This window comes from Schistocerca gregaria, chromosome 1 (assembly GCF_023897955.1).
Source record: "Schistocerca gregaria isolate iqSchGreg1 chromosome 1, iqSchGreg1.2, whole genome shotgun sequence".
Taxonomy (NCBI): Eukaryota; Metazoa; Arthropoda; class Insecta; order Orthoptera; family Acrididae; genus Schistocerca; species Schistocerca gregaria.
Window position 1 is genome coordinate 728,641,690 of NC_064920.1, and position 21,074 is coordinate 728,662,763.

Genomic DNA, 21,074 nt, shown 5'->3' on the forward strand with positions numbered 1-21,074 from the left:
GAGTAATAGGTTGTTGGATCCTGGCTCATAAAACTACCCCTTGTGACAGAGGAGAGGTGTGTGACAATGTATTATACCAACAAAAAAACACATTTTTTCCACTAAATTACATACTCATATCATTAACGACAATATGCAGCAGGATTTTGGAACATATATTGTGTTCAAACATTATGAATTACCTCAAAGAAAACTGTCTATTGACACACAGTCAACATGCATTTAGAAAACATCATTCCTGTGAAACACAACTAGCTCTTTACTCACATGAAGTGTTGAGTGCTATTGACAAGGGATTTCAGATGAATTCTGAGTTTCTGGATTTCCGGAAGGCTTTTAACACTGTACCACACAAGCGGCTTGTAGTGAAATTGCGTGCTTATGGAATATTGTATCAGTTATTTGACTCGATTTGTGATTTCCTGCCAGAGAGGTCACAGTTCATAGTAATTAACAAAAAGTCATCAAGTAAAACAGAAGTGATTTCTGGCATTTCCCAATGTAGTATTAGAGGTCCTTTGTTGTTCCTTATCTACATAAACGATTTGGGAGACAATCTGAGCAGCCATCTTCGGTTGTTTGCAGATGACACTGATTTATCGACTAATAAGGTCATCAGAAGATCAGAACAAACTGTAAAATGATTTGGAAAAAAATATCTGAATGCTGCGAGAAGTAGCAGTTGACTCTAAGTAACGAAAAGTGTGAGGTCATCCACATCAGTGCTAAAAGGAACTCGTTAAACTTCGGTTACACAATAAATCAGTCAAATCCAAAAGCCGTAAATTCAACTAAATACCCAGCTATTACATTCACAAACAACTTACATTGGAAGGAACACATAAAAAATGTTGTGGGGAGGCCAACCAAAGACTGCATTTTATTGGCAGGACACTTAGAAAACGTAACAGATCTACTAAGGAGACTGCCTACACTACGCTTGTCCGTCCTCTTTTAGGATACTGCTGTGCGGTGTGAGACCCTTACCAGATAGGACTGACTGAGTACATCGAAAAAGTTCAAAGAAACTCAGCACGTTTTGTATTATCGCAAAATATGGGGGAGAATGTCACAGATGATAAAGAATTTGGGCTGGACATCATTAAAAGAAAGGCGTTTTTCGTTGCGACAGAATCTTCTCACGAAATTCCAACCACCAACTTTCTCCTCCGAATGCGAAAATATTTTGTTGACACTGACCTACATAGGGAGAGACGATTACCACGATAAAATAAGGGAAATCAGAGCTCGTACGGAAAAATATAGGTGTTCATTCTTTCCGCGCACTATACGAGATTGGAATAATAGAGAATTGTGAAGGTGGTTTGATGAACTCTCTGCCAGGCACTTAAATGCGATTTGCAGAGTATCCCTGTAGATGTAGACTGAAACCCTTTCTCTTCTGAGCTTACGTTATACATGATCGCCTGCCTCAGCTGAATTTATGTGGTACTGCATACCTGAGACATGCAATGGAATCTGGCTCCCTCCACACTATTCTATGCAGAGGATAAATTGATACTATGGAGACTGTAGAGACTGATGAATATTGTCTGTGTAGGAGAGCCTTCCCAGTTGCCTCCACAAAGCTAATGGGCAGTTCTTTTGCTGTTCCTAGTGAACCTACAAGTCATAATTTGTAGGCATGCTAACTAACTAATCAAAATGACTCTGTGAATGATAGATGTCTGTGGTGGGGAGTGGAGTTGTCAGCTCATACACAACTTTCCAGATGCTCATGCCATCAATAGCTGCACGTGCATAACAGCCAGGATTTGTTGATGCCTTGCCTCTACCAATAGACTCACTGAAACATCAATCACAGAGTTACTGTCATCAAGTAAAGTGATCAGCAGCTCTCAGTGTTGACCTTTGGCAACCACTACAAGGGAGTGCTTCAATGTTCTGTGTCTCTCAATAGTGGCTGGCATCTGAACGACACCATTGTGGGAACAATTTCACATGCTGATAACCGTTCTTCCTGTAAAGTGATGACGTTGGCAGAGTCTAAGCTATGAACAACCATTTAAGACATGCTGACTGACTAAACAAACCACATTGTCTCATTCAGAATTGGAGACGCAACACACATTATTGAACTGAAGTGAGGATGCAAGTTTACTTTACCTCAATTACGTAAGTGGCTGAGCATAATGATTCCTTGTCACCAAAAAGAGTACTGAGGTAAAAGTTTTTGATCAAAACAAGATTAATAAAACAAGCCATGAGGGTCCTGCAATTATTGTTTGAGCTTTTGAAAATCAAATTTCCAATGGACAAGAAGCCATTTGCGACATAGTTGTTGATATATCTTATGACAGGTCAAAATAATGATTTGTAAATGAAGTAAACATATGGTAGTAAGAACATGTTACTGGCATTATTCTAAAAATATGCATCTACCATTAAGATTATATCACACAAAAGCGAACACTTACTTGATAACCTTCTGGCAAAGGATCATGCTGAACAGTAAGATGTATTTCATCACCAGGCTTCAAAAGTGCCATCACCGCTTCTTTATGAGTGTATTTGGTAATATCTTCACCATTAACTTTTAGAATACGATCACCCATTCTCAGCTTCCCTGATTGTGCTGCAATACCTCCAGGAACCAGCTATTAGGAACATTGAATGTTCAAATTAAAACATGAAATTGATAACTACACTCCAATTAAGATCAGAAAGTTTACTCCAGATGTATATGAGGAACTGTGAAAATTTCATATCAGTATCTGTAATAAATTAAAATAAAAAAAGTGCTTACATGTGATATAAAAATTCCAGGCTCAGTGGCTCCAAATGGAGTACATGAATGATCAGTGCCACCAATGATGCTGAATCCCAGTGAACCACCTTCTTTATGCAGTACAACTTCCTGCAATAATATCAATGACAAATGAAACTGCTGCAGAGGAAATAGACTTCAGCATTCATTTTATTCTGTAACCTGGCCTACAATTTTCTTAGCAACCTGTTTCTTTCTGTTAGCAACACACACAATAATCATAAGAACTGAACCCCAAGAGCAAGGGGGAAGGGGGGGGGGGGGGGGAGCAGTACACAAGACCTTCTTTTTGAATGTTTTGTACATATTATTCTAATAGAGTAGCAAATTTAACCTCCCATAAATGTAAGTGTGTGATTTGAAAATATCCTTACACACTATTTTGCCTCTAATATATAGTGTAATGATGTTAAGATGTGTATAAGAAAATCAAGGTAAAGTGATAATTAGGTTGTGTGTGTTTAGTATTACCACACTCAAAGTAGTTATTAGTTCTGTAATATTTCTGAATCAGAGTTTATTTACAGGCAGAAACCCAGGAGCAGATTATGAAAGCAATCCAGAAATCAAATCAGTGGTTGTAGAAAATAAGAATTTAATACCATAAAGCAATTATTCAAGGATCAATATTAAATTAGGTTATAAATTGAAAAACGGTGTTTTCTTTTTTGTTATTACAGTGGCATTGAAAATTTAATTTTTACCATTTGTACCACAATAGGGGACTTCCATCATAAGTATGTAAATAGAACAACAACAACAACCACCACCACCACCACCACCACCACGATTAAGAACCTAGACTTACAAATCAGGAAAAAGAGGATTCAAATTCCCATCAAACCATCCCAAATTAAGATTTCTCTAGCTTCCCTTAATTACTTCAGTCAAATACCAGGATAATTCTTTTAAAAAGAAGACAGCTATTTTCCTTCCCCATCCTCATCCAACCACCACTTTTGATGTGTCTCCAATGACCATCTCATTAATTGAATGTTGACCTTTATTTTCTTGCACTTATTCCTTCGTTTGCTAAAGTGCAGACACTATAATGTGGCAATCGGCCACAACCACAAACGAGAATTCTGACCACTTGAGGGGAGAGGACTGGTTTGCACACAGGATTGGCAGCCTGCATCAGTCTTCTTTGCTCCTGTTGAAGCAGAAATGACATAATGGTCATTGGGATAACGCATACCTTCTGGTGTCGTGAGGGTTGTACTCGAACCTGGTCATGGACCTGGATTAGTCTCTTCACTCAAAAAATAACAAAATAAAACAAAAGGCAAAACATAGCACAAAGCAAAAGGGACTACACAAAGCTTTTGGTAACAGCTTCAGTGTAACTATTTGTTGGGGTTGACGGTCATGTAAACATGGTAGATCTAGCTTGACCTGTAGCATTATCTTACACAAACATATTTCAAAATATCTCCATCTAAAATTGCAAAATTAAAGTGTTTGCATAGTGCCAGCATCTTTTTTGTTGTTGTAGTTGCTGTTGATCCCATCTAAAGACTACTCTGATGCAGTTCTCCATCCCTATCCCTCACGTATAGGTATCTTTAGCTTTGTGTAACTATCAAAATACATTTCCAATTGAAGAAGCACACTGTAATCAAGCTTTGGTCCAGCACTATATCATCACATCTAATATTCCTTAATGCCTCAGAACATGTCCTGTCGATCAATCCTTTGTTTTAGCCAATTTGTAATGTAAATTTCTTCTCTTTCTGATTCATCACAGTAGCTCTTCAATAGTTACTTTAACTACCAATCTAATTTTCAGCATTCCCCTGTAGTGCCACATTTCAAAAGCTTCTATTATCCTCATAACTGCATTGTTCATAATCCACATTTCATTTCTCTGTAAGGTTACACTCTAGACAAATACTTTCTAACACAAAACATTTTCTTTATTTTCAGGAACTCTTTTCTGGCTATTTTACATCCTCTCTGCTTCAAGCAATCATTGCCAGTTATTTAGCTGTCAAAACAGCAAAACTTCTGTCCTAATTTCAGAGTCAATTCCCTACTATAATTCTCTCAAGGTCACCTTGTTTCACATTATGATGTTCATCTTATAATGTCTTCTCAAAATACTATCATTAAGGTTCACTGACATTCAAAGTAATTTGATATTTCCAACAGAATTACAATGTTATTGTTAAGCAATTATTTTATTTTGTCTCAGTGAGCTTTAATTCCCTTTCAAAATTTATCCACTTTCCTTTGTCACTTCCTCGAAATACAGACTCAACAATATCATGTATAGGCTACAATACTCCTCACCCCTTCTTAACTATCACTCCCCAACTATTGCCTCCCTTTTATGTCCTTTGACTGTCATCCAACCACACTGGTTTCCACACAAGCTGTGTATAAAAATCTTCAGTTTGTAGTATTTTATCTGTACCAAATTCCAAACTTCAAAGATTCAAAAATTTATTGTCATAATTGTTAAAAGCTGCTTCTAGATGTAGAAATATGGGTTTGACTTCCTTCAGTTTATCTTTAACACATTGGCTGCCATTGCACACTTTGGTTACCAAACCCCAGGAGCCATTTTGTTTCTTTTCTTCCATTTCCTACTTTATTTTGCACTAAATAAGCTATTTATCTATAAATAACTTGACATATTTCAAATTAGTCTCTTACAATACAGTTATTTCCGAGAGTTACATATGACTCATGTGGCACCATAGTAACAACGCCAGGAGTGTCATCTACTGTGTAGCTAACAATTTTAGAATGGTTCTTCTGTCAATCTCTGATTTCATAATATTATTTGTGTACAGTCACATTACTACTTTCCTTCATTGTGCCACATCGTCATTTTGATATTGTTTCCACTACAATCCAGTGACACTGAGAAGCAAGAAAATGTCTGGGAGACATTATGAAGATGAACAAAGGCATTTGAAGAGATTGTGGACAATGTTATAGACACAACTGAGAAATATACTGCATCATTATATAACAACAACTCAGGTGAATTTTTACTAGTTGAGTCTGCAAGTAAAACTTAAAGAGAACATTGAAACAGCTAGATTTAGGCGTACAGTGTGCTGTGAAATAATGAAATGTGAACACAGACGAGAGCAAGCTATCAAAATAAAAAGAACTGCATGGAAACATAAGACCTGTGACTTGTATTTTTGTACAGAATGAGTTTTCACAAAGCACAGCATGTACAGGCATCAGAAATGCAGTACAAAGCACTGATACCAACATTTTTTGTAGTTTAATTTTTTTTTTACGTTGTCAGTTGGAGTATGTAAACAAAAATTGTATGCAATTTACATTGAACAGTTTAAGTAATATGTAAAAGTAAATACGTAATACAGAAAAGGAAAGTCCAACCGACTGAGCCATGTGAGGTGTATATAACTCATGATTTCAAGTACCTTTAACTTTATTGTGTTCTGCAAAACCATAGCCCACAAACATGAGTCATTACTGGTGCCATGATCTGCCACAGCAGCACACAGTTTTAAGTGAAAATGTGTCCACGAGTTTTATTTAGGTACTTCATAGGGCCAAAAAATAAATTTGTCTAAGTAATTTTTCACTCATGTGGCAGTCAATGTGTTAAGATTAATCAAAGGTCAGAACTGTATCACACGTTCTTACACTTAAATTTATCCATGCTGTATTGAATTTATTGAGACCAGTGACTGGATTACAGAATTTATAAAATAGTTTTTCTACTCTTGTCACTCTTTACCAGTATTTATTGGCACAAAACATTTCAGCAGCAAGCTATTAGCATTAGGTACTACACAGTTATATGAACATTAATTTTTAATCACAGATTCCTTTGAACTGTGATTAGGTAAATTTGTTGGGTGTGCAAGTGAAGTTGTGTACTGAAATTTATTCATTCTTGCTAAATACATCCTTGTCTAGTACACAGAGCACACCAATGAATGCAACACCATTTTACACATTCACATTAAGTTGTTTTTAACAAAACATTTGTGTTCAACCTCATCTTCCTCTCTGCATATATTCTCCACCACTTCCAATAGTCTATAACACATTACTCAAAAACCAAATCTCCTACATGTGTTCCAGCCAAAACTGTGTTAATATTGCCATTTTGTGCATATGCCACACAAATGTTTTGGTTCTGTACAGGAATTTATATCATGAGCATTTAGCTGTTAGTTATGTTCAACATTTGACTGATGAATAATGTATGAAGTCAAATAGTCTCTAGATACGAATTCTGGAAATTTATATAGGTTTTTAATGAATGAAACATGAGAATAACAGAATTTGACAGTCAAATCTCCAAGTTTCACACGGAAATGGGAGTATCAAAGGATCAAATGAGAAGATGGTTAATTTATTCAGTTCTCAAAGAACAATGCCAAAGATAAAGTGAAGAGTGAGTGACTAGCTGAGAGAAATAGCCATGGATTTGGTGGGAAGAGTTGATGAAGAGAATAGACTTATCAGACATTCTGTGATGACATGCGCAAGTATATGAGGACTGCAAAACAAAGCTGGATAAACAATACATTGGTGAACAAAAATGTGTTTCCTCACACAATACAGTGACGCTACAGTAATATGCAAGTCTTTATCTAGTTTTACTCAAGTTACGTAATACTGAACCTGACCACAAATATTCGCAAATTAGTCCTACCACTGTGGTAACTTTAAAAATTAAATAATGGTTTATGACAAAATGATTGTATGGTCACATTTTGTAGGCAACACATTCTGATTAATGAAACAATCCATAGCCCCTTCACGTAGCAGGTGACAGGAACGCCTGCACAGTTACCAAGGAAAATAACACAACACTAGTGGGAAGTTAACTTAGGGAAATAAAACAGACTTTTCAGAGGGTGGGAGAAAAACAAAAACAGGAGGGGGGAGGGGGGAATGTCTGTTCGCTTTTACTAATTCAACTCCGCACTTATAGAAATGCCTGTGTATTTTTTCAGCCTTTTGCAAAGACTTATATTACAAGAACATTCAACAAATCATGGGAATGAATACACACACACTGTAAAGGTTTCTTTAACTTAATGATATAGACAATGGCAGGAAAAGAAGAAATACACCACTGATTACATTAAAATCACCAAGCCAATAAATACATTTTTATGAAGAAATGAGCCAGATGGAATAATAACTAAGAGAACTTTGAAACTGTTAATACCTGCCTGTGGGATGGTCCGTGCAATATTTCCAAATACCCTGCTTGAATTCGCATATCACACACAAAGGGCGATGAAAACGGCCTGGACACCACCCAAAGAGAGTAAAGAAAGTACAGCAACATCACCTACCATATTAATTATACAGACTGCATTAACAGGTGCACACAGCATAAAAAAAAAACCACTATGATAGTCTGTCAAGCTCAGAATTCTGTCAAGTCTGGTATATTCACATGAAAGAATCAAACATTCCTGTTGCGTCTTTGTGGTTGGTAAGACGGTTATTACAAGAATTTCAACAACATACAGTTCATTGTTAACTGGTCAGTGTGTTGACAGTGATTTAAAATGGAGAAAATAGAGTTTTGTGCTACTATTAAACATTTTCATTTAAAGAGTTATACTGCCGCACAAATCAGAACAGAATTAGATGAAGTTCATGTGAACTCTGCACCTGCACCTGCACCTGCACCTGCACCATCACCATCATCATCACCGAAGACCATTAACTATTATGTTAATGAACTGAAACTTGGTTGGACAAGCAGCAACAACTAAGTGCACACCACAAAGAAAACCACCGACACAATCCATGATATGGCAATGCAAGACTGCCAAATAAAAATCTGTCATCACTGGGATTGTGGACATCTCAACTGAATGAGTGCATAACATCCTGCGTGGAGCATTGGCTATGAAGAAGCAGTGGGCACAGTGGGTGCTGCGAATGTTCACAGCTGACCAAAAGTGCATCCGGCACAACATTTCAACACAAAGGCTGGCACTGTTTAATTGCAAAATCTGCAAGACTTTTTGTGCAAACTTGTGACTGCTGGTGAAACTTTGATCCATCGTTACATACCAGCATTGAAACAGCAATCAAAACAATGGACAAAGGGTGGTGAAACTGCACACAAAAATGCGAAGCCCATTTTGTCAGCTAGTAGGTGCGCCCACTGTCGTCTTGGGATTTGCAAGAAATAACCCTCACTTATTATTTGAAAAAGGCAGAACCGTAACTGGACCCTATTACACCTCATTGCTGGATCATTAAACTAGCACTGGCTGAAAAAAGAACAAGGTTGGCACACAGAAAAGTGCTCTTTCACTAAATAATGCACCATCCCACACATCAGGCAAAAGTGCATGAATTGGGCTTGGAACTGGTTTCTCACTTACCCTATTCACCAGAGTTACGAAAGAGAAAGAAGTCAATTGGGCTAACTTGAATCTTTAGCTTGAAGGGAAGAAATTTTCTTCAAATAAAGAAGTGATAGTTGCAATCAATGAGTATTTTGCAGTGTTTGACAGAATCTATTTTTCTCACGGAATGAAAAAGCTGTAAGGTCATTGGACCAAGTGTATATCCCTCAAAGGAGAATATGTCAAGAAGTAAGCCGAATTGTTCATGAAACTTTTGCTTTTTTATCAGTGTTATCAACCCATCGTCATATCATCAATGTAACACGTTACTAACTTAATGGTGAAACCAGCTGGTCTACCTCTCATAGGCAGTCATTTAAAATCCACATTACATGAGGGTAGTAATCATTCTACATTAGTATGGGATTTTCTACAAAAATAAAAGGTATCTTAAATCTATGTTATCCTGCTACCAACATAATGGTATAAAACATATCTGAAGTACCCTCTTCCAAAGTTTCTTGAATAACTTTCCCATGTCTTAAGCACTGACACTATTTATCTCAATATAATGCATTCTAATGATGGGCTCTTGGATTCCATTACCACCTTTGCCCAGAAGAAAATTGTGTTACAAATTACTGGACAATTCTCCACATGGAGCCATGATACTCAAAAGAGAAACACCCCTAAATAGTCACAGCTGATATAGTAATGGGATGTTATTGTTGTTGTGGTCTTCAGTGCTGAGACTGGTTTGATGCAGCTCTCCACGCTGCTCTATCCTGTGCAAGCTTCTTCATCTCCCAGTACTTAGTGCAACCTACATCCTTCTGAATCTGCTTAGTGTATTGATCTCTTGGTCTCCCTCTACGATTTTTACCCTCCACGCTGCCGTCCAATGCTAAATTTGTGATCCCTTGATGCCTTAAAACATGTCCTACTAACCGGTCCCTTCTTTTTGTCAAGTTGTGCCACAAACTCCTCTTCTCACCAATTCTATTCAATACCTCCTCATTAGTTATGTGATCTACCCAACTAATCTTCAGCATTCTTCTGTAGTACCACATTTCAAAAGCTTCTATTCTCTTCTTGTCCAAACTATTTATCATCCATGTTTCACTTCCATACATGGCTACACTCCATACAAATACTTTCAGAAACGACTTCCTGAGACTTAAATCTATGCTCGATGTTAACAAATTTCTCTTCTTCAAAAACACTTTCCTTCCCATTGCCAGTCTATATTTTATATCTTCCCTACTTCGACCATCATCAGTTATTTTGCTCCCCAAATAGCAAAACTCCTTTAAGTGTATCATTTCCTAATCTAATTCCCTCAGCATCACCCGATTTAATTTGACTACATTCCATTATCCTCGTTTTGCTTTTGTTGATGTACATCTTATACCCTCCTTTCAAGACACTGTCCACTCCGTTCAACTGCTCTTCCAAGTCCTTTGCTGTCTCTGACAGAATTACAATGTCAACGGGGAACCTCAAAGTTTTTATTTCTTCTCCATGAATTTTAATACCTACTCCGAATTTCTCTTTTGTTTCCTTTACTGCTTGCTCAAAATACAGATTGAATAACATCGGGGAGAGGCTACAACCCTGTCTCACTCCTTTCCCCAACCACTGCTTCCCTTTCATGCCCCTCGACTCTTACGACTGTCATCTGGTTTCTGTACAAATTGTAAAGTATTCCAGTCAACATTGTCAAAAGCTTTTTCCAAGTCTACAAATGCTAGAAACGTAGGTTTGCCTTTTCTTAATCTTTCTTCTAAGATAAGTCGTAAGGTCAGTATTGCCTCACGTGTTCCAACATTTCTACAGAATCCAAACTGATCCTCCCCGAGGTCGGCTTCTACTAGTTTTTCCATTTGTCTGTAAAGAATTCGATTTAGTATTTTGCAGCTGTGGCTTATTAAACTGATTGTTCAGTAATTTTCACATCTGTCAACACCTGCTTTCTTTGGGATTTGAATTATTCTATTCTTCTTGAAGTCTGAGGGTATTTCGCATGTTTCATACATCTTGCTCACCAGATGGTACAGTTTTGTCAGGACTGGCTCTCCCAAGGCCGTCAGTAGTTCCAATGGAATGTTGTCTACTCCGGGGGCCTTGTTTCGACTCAGGTCTTTCAGTGCTCTGTCAAACTCTTCACGCAATATCGTATCTCCCATTTCGTCTTCATCTACATCCTCTTCCATTTCCATAATATTGTCCTCAAGTATATCGCCCTTGTATACACCCTGTATATACTCCTTCCACCTTTCTGCTTTCCCTTCTTTGTTTAGAACTGGGTTTCCGTCTGAGCTCTTGATGTTCATACAGATGGTTCTCTTCTCTCCAAAGGTCTCTTTAATTTTCCTGTAGGCAGTATCTACCTTACCCCTAGTGAGATAAGTCTCTACATCCTTACATTTGTCCTCTACCCATCCCTGCTTAGCCATTTTGCACTTCCTGTCGATCTCATTTTCGAGACGTTTGTATTCCTTTTTGCCTGCTTCATTTACTGCATTTTTATATTTTCTCCTTTCATCAATTAAATTCAATATTTCTTCTGTTGCCAAGGGGTTCTACTAGCCCTCATCTTTTTACCCACTTGATCCTCAGCTGCCTTCACTACTTCATCCCTCAGAGCTACCCATTCTTCTTCTACCATATTTCTTTCCCCCATTGCTGTCAATTGTTCCTTTATGCTCTTCCTGAAAACTCTCCACAATGTTATGGGATGTTATACGGTAACTCAAATACTGTTCTGTACAAAGTGAAGATACTACTAACATATACTGTAGGTGGATAAGGGTGAGCAATAACCTGGTTATGTTACCTCAATGATGAACAATGTAATAACCATCTAACTTCTGTTAGAGCATTTCACAAGAATGTGTTCACTGTTTTAACGTTGCACATTTCAATTTGTATAACGTAAAATACCTGCTCATCTGCATTTTGGTCTAGGTATGGTTATGAAATCTGTTCCTCAACCTGCTGGAATGTTAACTCAGTAGCTAAGTATTCGTAATGTGTAGATTAGCAAGCACATTTCACATAACACGAACTAGATTATATAGTTAAAAGGCATTAATGCTAATAAGCAGTAATTGTTTATAGCCATTTTTCAGGTTTCATTATTTATTCTTAAGTAATGAGTATGAAAAATAACAAATTACACAATGGAACTGGTTATTGCGTAGTAGAGAGGTGTGGGTCAGGTAAAGGAATCACACATGTAGAAATAAGTTATTTAACTTATCATAGCAATGACCTACCTCCATTTTAGGTGACATCTCCAAAGAAGTAAAATTTTAACATTTGTGTCCAAAGCATAATACATACTGAGAACAACTAACAGTCATGAGAAAACTGTCACATATTTACAGAGAGATCCCAAGAACAAAGTAGATCAATACAGGCATAAATAAATGGACCTGTGTTACTAAAATTGGTATAAAAACCTTCTAATACGCAATACAACTGTACTAATGCAAACTTCTTAGAAATTTACACCATGGCACTACAGAGGTGTTTAGTAATACATTAAGTGTTATATAAGATGTTGGAATACTGAACAAATTTTAACTGGAAGAATAAAAATATACTTATGGAGGAAGGCATGCATATAAACACACAATTTTTTTTTATTTCTACAAAAACTGTATTATTAGCTGTGTCTCTGTGAAAAATAAAAACCCTTCCACCAAAAATTTATCAGTTCCTTGCCAAACACATCAGTAGGTTCCATCTCATGCACATGGTCCAATTATTAGCATGATGTCAAGAGAAATAATAAATTATCACATGCGGGGACCATGAATGTCCCACTATCCCTTCTTGTATAAGAATACAAGAAACAGGGGCTAGCACGTAGCAGAGCTATTTCACCTTTGGACAAATGTAGGACCACACATCATCTTATACCATCATTGAGTGATTAGTTAGTAATTAAAGCTTAGAAACTTGCATTATATAACTACACAAGCTGGGTCATCATTTCACTGCATTACCAAACACGTACACCACTGGGACCAGACTGACACAACCTGTTACAGCTAGTAAGCGTGTATAAGCACAAACTAGCAACTGGGCTGTAGTTATCATTGCCAGATGACCAAAAATTGTGTAATCTGATTCATTGACAAGCTCCAGCAGGTCTCGTATTTCCATTGTACACCATCCAGAAACAGATGGTAACAATATTAATTGTATGCATCACATACAATTCTGTAGCCTGCCAGAGACACTCCTCTACCTTGACCATGATGGATTGGAAAATGTTGCCTTTACAAAGAATCCAGTTTCCATTTGAATACGATTGTGATAGTGGAAATTTCTGGTGGTTTCAATCTACAAATGTCAGTTCAATTTTTGTTATAGTTTCAAACAATGGAAACTCCAGGTAAGAAAGACGACTACATAGGAAAGAGAGATTGATACTTACCGTAGAGAAGACACATTAAGTTGTAGACAGGCACAATTAAAAGACACTTACATAAAGCTATTGGTCAAAGCCGTCATAAGCAAAAGAGGACCACTCACCATTCATATACAAAAACAAGCACACCTCATGCGCACATGACCAGCATCTCGTTGGTCATATGTGCAAGAGATATGCTTGCTTGTGTGTGTGTGTGTGTGTGTGTGTGTGTGTGTGTGTGTGTGTGTTGGCCAAAAGCTTTATGTAAGTGTCTTCTAATTGTGCCTGTCTTCAGCTTAACATGTCTTCTTTATGGTTAGAACTAATCATCTTTTCCTAATTGTTGATATTCCTACCTGGAGTTTCCATTGTTTGATTCTTCAGAACGGCTTTTCTTCCATCCTTCAACCCTGTGACGTTTTCCTTTGTCACTCTTCTCTATTGCATTACTATTCTCAGTGCCCATTCTTTCTCTTCTTTCCTGTGTTTATTCACTGCCTTCCAAATTGTGTCTACTCCCAAGACACACACTATCAACAATTGTTCACGCACACAAACATCATGACCGTGTGGAATGTTGATACAATATCTGATATGTCACATTCTTTCCTCCGATAGTTATAATTATATTTATTGCTACTGATTCTACTTCATCCCTCATCCTGAGCATTTTATCTTTCACACCTGCCCATGCCACACACTTTTGATCCTCAACCTAACCCATCCCCACCTCGCCCTCTCTTCCCTTATCGCAAGACACACACACACACACACACACACACACACACACACACACACACACACACACACACCAATAAAATAAAAAAATTCCTATTCTCTAACATTTCTGTACATTTTTAACATATTTTTGTGTATTTTTACGTGGTTTTCTGTGTATATTTTTGCATACATGTTTGTGGTTCTGCATGTCTTAATGTATTTTTTGTGTGGCTTTTTGTTTATCTAGCTCCTATCACAACCTTTATACCATTCCTGCCACAATGGACCCCGACTCAATCTTTCTGCAACAGTTCAGAAAAGTATCTCTTTCCCTGGCTAAACCCCAGTCCCACATCCTATTTCTCAAATGTTGCCTAAACCATGGCATCCTTCCAAAACAGTCAAACCATAGAGATTCCATTCTCTAGATCTCACCCCTCTTTTCACAATGACCTGCACCTTTTGACATTCTGTCAATCCGTGCCCCTCACAAACCTGGTACTGCAAAAACACATCTCCCTGACACAGGCATCCCAGAACCATCTCAGCTTCCTCCGCAAGTTACTTCCACTATGCAATCCCGACTCCATACATCACATCTTGATTCTGGCCCAAAATGCTTGAGTTGGCAGTCTTGTGTGTATGAACGGTGTGTGTTTCTCTTTTGCAGATGAAGGCTATGGCCCAGAGCGTTATGTAAGGGTCTTTTAACTGTGACTGTCTGCAGCTTAACGTATCCTTTTTACGGTACAACATACTCTTAATACAGGACATACTGAGACACTACTCATGACTACCTCACAGCGCATGAATTCTGGACATCTAACTGTAGCCAACATTAAAATCTATGCTGCAGGCAACCATCAAGAACCTGTTTGTTCATGTGTGTTTTTATCTCATCTATGTTTATAAAATGACAGACCTTAAAAATTTTCTTTATTTTTGGAAACAGAAAAAAGTCACATGGAGCCATGTCTGGTAAATATAGAGAGTGGAGCGGCATCACTGATTGTTTTTAGGCAAAAAATCACTGATTGTTTTTAGGCAAAAATTCACAAAACAGCAACAAATTGAGAACAGATGCATTATCATGGTGCAAAATGCATGTACTGTTTCACCACAAATTCGAGACTCCCCCGTCCCCTTCTCAGTGTGTTTCACGCAGGCAGTGCTGACCTTATAAGTGGAACTCCTTGTTGGGCATTTGGCCTCATAACAAGACTTGTGGTGCACTACGCAGTTAAAATTGAAAAACACAATGATTATAACCTTCACATTTGATCAAACTTGTTGAGTTATTTATAGTATTGCCAAACCAGAATGTTTTCACTGAGACGAATGAGTCTTAGTTTCAATGTCATAACCATAAACTCATGTTTCATCACCTGTCACAATATGATTCTGTAGTTCTGCATTGTTACTTACTTTATCTAATGATCCTGACTTGACTTGTATTCACAGATTTTTTGTCTGAAGTTCAACAACTTTTGAACGAATTTTGCTCTCAAACATTTCAAATCCAAACTATCCAAAAAATTTAATGGTGTGAACCATCTGGTGTGTCAAATTCATCACTGAATTTTCTGATTGTGATTCAGCAACTGTTCATAATCATTTCTTTCGGATCATCTACAAGTTCATCAGCTGTCAATGTGCTGGGATGTCTAGGGCAATCATTCTCTTAGTCTCTGCAGCTTCTTCAAAATTTTAATGAAAGGCCACTGCAGCTAAGTCAATGAGCAATTTTAGTCATCACATCCAGGCCGTTTTCAACTGGATCTCAATCTGCCAATTTTAATGCCTAATATGGCTACATAAATATTTTATATAATAGGACAAGAACACCAAGTTCATCCATATACAGCATAAGTGCAGAAATTATATATCTTACATTACGTTGTTGTGAAGCAATGTCAAATGATTGTTAAAGTAAAAGCCGAGTGGATTTAAAAGTGATATGTCCAATGATATTGTACGAAAAACTGGTGTGGCACAATCATAAAAACTGTATAACAATAAAAATACTGGAATGCTTCAGCTCTAAAAGGGGTTATATTTTACCATGTTCAAAGTTCCAAATCGCATGCTTTATCAACGAAAAGGAAAAAAAAATTATATTTTATAAAATTCTAGAATAGTTGCAGTGGATGGTGCATCCATGTCCTCTGCTGTGTGCAGCCAAAAATTAAAACTTGGGCCACTGTACACGTGCCAGCATTGTCTTGCATGCAATGTGAACTGTCGACAAGAACATGTTTACCAACATGCAGATGCAGCTATGAAATTGTAGATTACATTTAAAGAAAGTTGTCAACAACAGAGCAGCAAAATTCCAGGTAATTGGTTTTTCTTAGTGCGCAATGCTTGTTGAGTGTCATTTCTCTGGATTTTTTTTCAGATAGTCATATACTTCTATTTCTTCATTTATGCTCATAAAGCATACCTTCTTCATTGTCTGAAAAATTATTAGGACTGTTTTCAATACGAAGCACAAGGTGACTATCTTGTATACATTTAACTGAAGAGATGGATGAGCTTCTTATGTCTTTTCTTTATAGGTCTGTTTTCTCCTTATATCACTTTTCAAAATTCTTTCCCACTTGTGCAATGTAGCTAGCCTTACAGTCAGAGCAGCAAATTTTGTATACACCACTGTTTTGGTATGAGCCTTATGTTTTGTGTAGAAAGCACTACAGTGGTAAAACTACATCTAAACTAAAATGCTAAATATTGTTTGCACTTACTAACATCAGGCACACTACAGACAGATGCAGTAGAGTGATGCTATGTGCTGAGGCCATGCTGCATTGCCTCTTGTTACTACACTTTGCCCTGCCATGCATTTAACTACACACATGCATCACTTTTTTAAAAAAAATCATCAGTTTTCAGATTGGTTTAAGGTGGCCCACAATGAATTCCTCTCTTGTGCCACTCTCTTTATGTCAGAGCAGCAATTGCATGCAACATCACTTATTTGTATTATGTATTCCAATCCCTGCCTTCCCCGTAGTTTTTATCCTCTACAACTCCTTACAATGCTACAGTAGTTAGTTCCTGATGTCTTAACACATTTCCTGTCATCCTGTCTCTTCTTCTGCTTACTCTTTTCCATATGTTCCTTTCTTCAGCAGTTCTGCGGAAAATGTTCCCATTCTTTATCTTATCAGTCTATCCAACTTTCAATATTCTATGACAGCATCACATATTAAATCCTTCAATTTTCTTCTTACCTGCTTTTATCACAGTGTATGATTCACTACCATACAATACTGTACTCCAAACATACAGACTTAGAAATTTCTTCCTAAATTAAAGGCAACATTTGATACCAAAAGGCTTTCTTGCTTGTACTAAACTGATTTTTAAGTCATCCTTGCTACATCCATCATCTGTTATTCTACTTCCCAAGTACCATAATTTCTTACTTCATCTACTTCATGATCACCAATTCTGATGTTAAATTTCTTCCTATTCTCATTTCTGCTACTCCTCATTTCTTTTATCTTTCTTTGGTTTCCTCTCAATCAATATTCTGGACTCATTAGACTGTTCATTCCATTTAGCTTGTCCTGAAATACTTCTTAACTTTCACTGAGGACAGCAATGTCAGTGAATCTTATCACTGATACCATTTCACCATGAATTTTAAACCCACTTTTATTTGTGTCTTTGCTTCTTCGATGTATACAATGAGCATATGGCGTTGTAGACACAGTCTCCCAGGACCTACACTGACGGTTATCACTATTTACACGGAAATTCTGATTTCATACATCTATACCTGTTATACTGGCTGCTGGGCAGGTCTTAAATCCAATATCTGATTTCGGAATCTCTGTCTGGTCATGATGTAAGTCACCTGGAAACTTCCCTTATCTCCGGGCCTCTTCCACGTATATCTCCTCCTCCTGCATTTTGAACAATGTATTTGCTGTTACCAGCTGAAATTTATTGCAGAACTCATTCTTCCTCATCTCTCATTTCTACTACAAAGCCCATATTATCCTGTAACTTTTTTTCTATTCGTTCTCCTACATTCCAATTCCCAATGATGATTAGCTTATCTCATTTACATACTGAATAACCCATTCAGTATCCTCGAATTCTCTCTAAAGTTTTTGTTTTCTGCCTGTGACATCGGCATATATATCTGAACTATCGTCGTTGGAGTGTTGGCACTGGTTTGCTGTCAATTCTGATGACAACAAGGCTGCCACTGAACTGTTCACAGTAAATCACATTCTACTCCCATTACACCACTTCCTGCTCCTGTGGATATTACCTTGTATTTTTCTGGCCAGAAATACATGTCTTCTTTTTATTTTACTTCACTGACTCCCACTACATCTAGATTGCACCTTTAAATTCCCATTTTTAGATTTTCTAACTTCCATACCACATTCAAACAGATCCGAACTGTAGTATGTCACCTTTCTATCAGTTATTCAATCTTTTTTTCATGGTTACCTCCCCCTTGGAATCCCCTCGTGGAAATCTGAATTGGGGGACTGATTTGGAATCTTTTTTCAAATGGAGAGATCATTGTAATACTTCAATTACAGGCCACATGTCCTGTGAATACACACTGTACATCTTGCATGGTGTGGTGTCTATTGCCTTCCATATTCTCATGCCCTTTATCATTGCTGATTCTTCCATCTTTTAAAGGCAAATTTCCACCCCAAGGGCACAAGATTGACATGAAAACTATCCTTTTCTCTGCCCTCTTAGACAAGATTGTTGGCAGAATGAGGGAAACTCCTTACACCGGAAGACTTTGCCTGCCACTGCTGATGATTTTTATTCAAGAATTAAGTAGTGGCTGGGTCTGAACCTGGGACCCAGAATGTTTTGATTACAAGCCATAGACCCAGTCCCTAGACCATGGGCCTTACCCTTTTAGTCACTCAAATCAATGAACTCCACTATCAGTCATGCAATCATAAATCTGTATAGATTCAAATTGTTCTGGAGTCTAAAGACAGCACCAAAAGACACCGTGATATTTACTATACACTCTGGTTTCACACGCTCTATGGTATTGTCAATGGTTGCACCACAAAAGGCTACTATTAAACACACCACACATAATTTGATGACAAAGCAACAGGGTTATGTACATATGTATACTTAATGCTTTACAAATTTATGCAGTAAACTACGAGTTCTATCAAAATGAATGTGGTGGTCTCATGGCTCTAAAGCACATTCCACAACAGCTGATATATCAATATCCCCCCTTCAGCAATTGCCCTTGTGCTCTTCGAGTCATTTTTTGGTAGTTCTTTTGGTAGTACCCATGAACACCTCCCCCCTAACTACAAGGAATCCTACAAATTCCAGCTTTTTCCGGTGGTTGGCAAGCATACTTAGCTTATTTTAGGTTATCTTGTATCTTCCATGTTGGTGTATAGATTACCATAATGTTCTGCTTTTTCAAGATTTTTACTATGCGGTCAGTCACATCCCTAATGACTGACAGAAAAAATTTCAATTTCACCAGCACTTGAGCACAGGCTGTAAGTTAATGTCTCTCATATTACTATCTGCAATAAACTGTGTCGTGGTGACTGGGATAGAAATGACTGACTGTTGCATGATACTGTTAGGAAGCATAAGTCGACAGCGTCTAATAGACAGAAGAAGAAATTTGGTTCCTTGTAACCTAATAAGAGAATCCACCATTTAGACGCTTCCTGCACGGTTATCTATTTATCCATATGTGAAGCATGCATTTGTAGTGTGGGCAAGTTTACGGCTGATGAAATCCACGTAGAAGCTGAATAAGTGAAAAAACCTCCAAAAAGCAATTTAACTGTGGGTGAGAGGAATGCCTTAAAATGCATGAATGAGGACAATAGTGTTGTTATTTTTCCCAATGACATGGGAGATTAGATTAGATTAGATTAATACTTGTTCCATAGATCATGAATACGACACTTCGTAATGATGTGGAACGTGTCAGGTTAATAAAAGATGTCTGTACAAGAAATTACATTACACAAAATATTGCATGACACTAATGATTAAGTTTTTTTTTTTTTTTTTTTTTTTTTTTTTTTTTTTTTTTTTACTTACTTTATATCTAAAAATTCAGCCAATGAGTAGAAGGAGTTGTCATCTAGAAATTCTTTTAATTTATTTTTAAATGTTAGTTGGCTATCTGTCAGGCTTTTGATGCTGTTTGGTAGGTGCCCAAAGACTTTTGTGGCAGCATAATTTACCCCTTTCTGTGCCAAAGTCAGATTTAACCCTGCATAGTGAAGATCATCCTTTCTCCTGGTGTTATAGGTATGCACACTGCTATTACTTTTGAATTGGGTTGGATTATTATCAACAAATTTCATAAGGGAATATATATACTGTGAGGTTACTGTGAGGATCCCTAGATCCTTAAATAGATGTCTGCAGGATGACCGTGGGTGGGCTCCAGCAATTATTCTGATTACACGTTTTTGTGCAATGAATACTTTTCTACTCAACGATGAATTACCCCAGAATATGATGCCATACGAAAGCAGTGAATGAAAGTAGGCATAGTAAGCTAATTTACTGAGATTCTTATCACCAAAATTTGCAATAACCCTAATAGCATACGTAGCTGAACTCAGACGTTTCAGCAGACCATCAATGTGTTGCTTCCAGTTTAACCTCTCATCAATGGACACACCTAAAAATTTTGAAAATTCTACCTTAGCTACAGACTTCTGTTCAAATTCTATATTTATTACTGGAGTTTTGCCATTTACTGTACGGAACTGTATATACTGTGTTTTATCAAAATTTAAAGAGAGTCCGTTTGCTGAGAACCACTTAATAA

The 21,074-nt window shown here is 37.3% G+C and overlaps 1 protein-coding gene across 24 annotated transcripts in view; it reads right to left on the reverse strand.

Moving 5' to 3' along the window:
• The window catches only part of LOC126266876 (protein lap4), a 528,757-nt gene that overhangs the window by 123,570 nt on the left and 384,113 nt on the right, over positions 1–21,074 (reverse strand). For all 24 annotated transcript variants that reach the window (XM_049971620.1, XM_049971569.1, XM_049971528.1 and 21 more), the window contains 2 exons: positions 2,768–2,878; positions 2,439–2,618 (listed from right to left, as the gene is read on the reverse strand). In XM_049971620.1, coding sequence (XP_049827577.1) covers positions 2,439–2,618; positions 2,768–2,878 — 291 coding nt within the window. The remainder of the gene's footprint in view (positions 1–2,438; positions 2,619–2,767; positions 2,879–21,074) is intronic.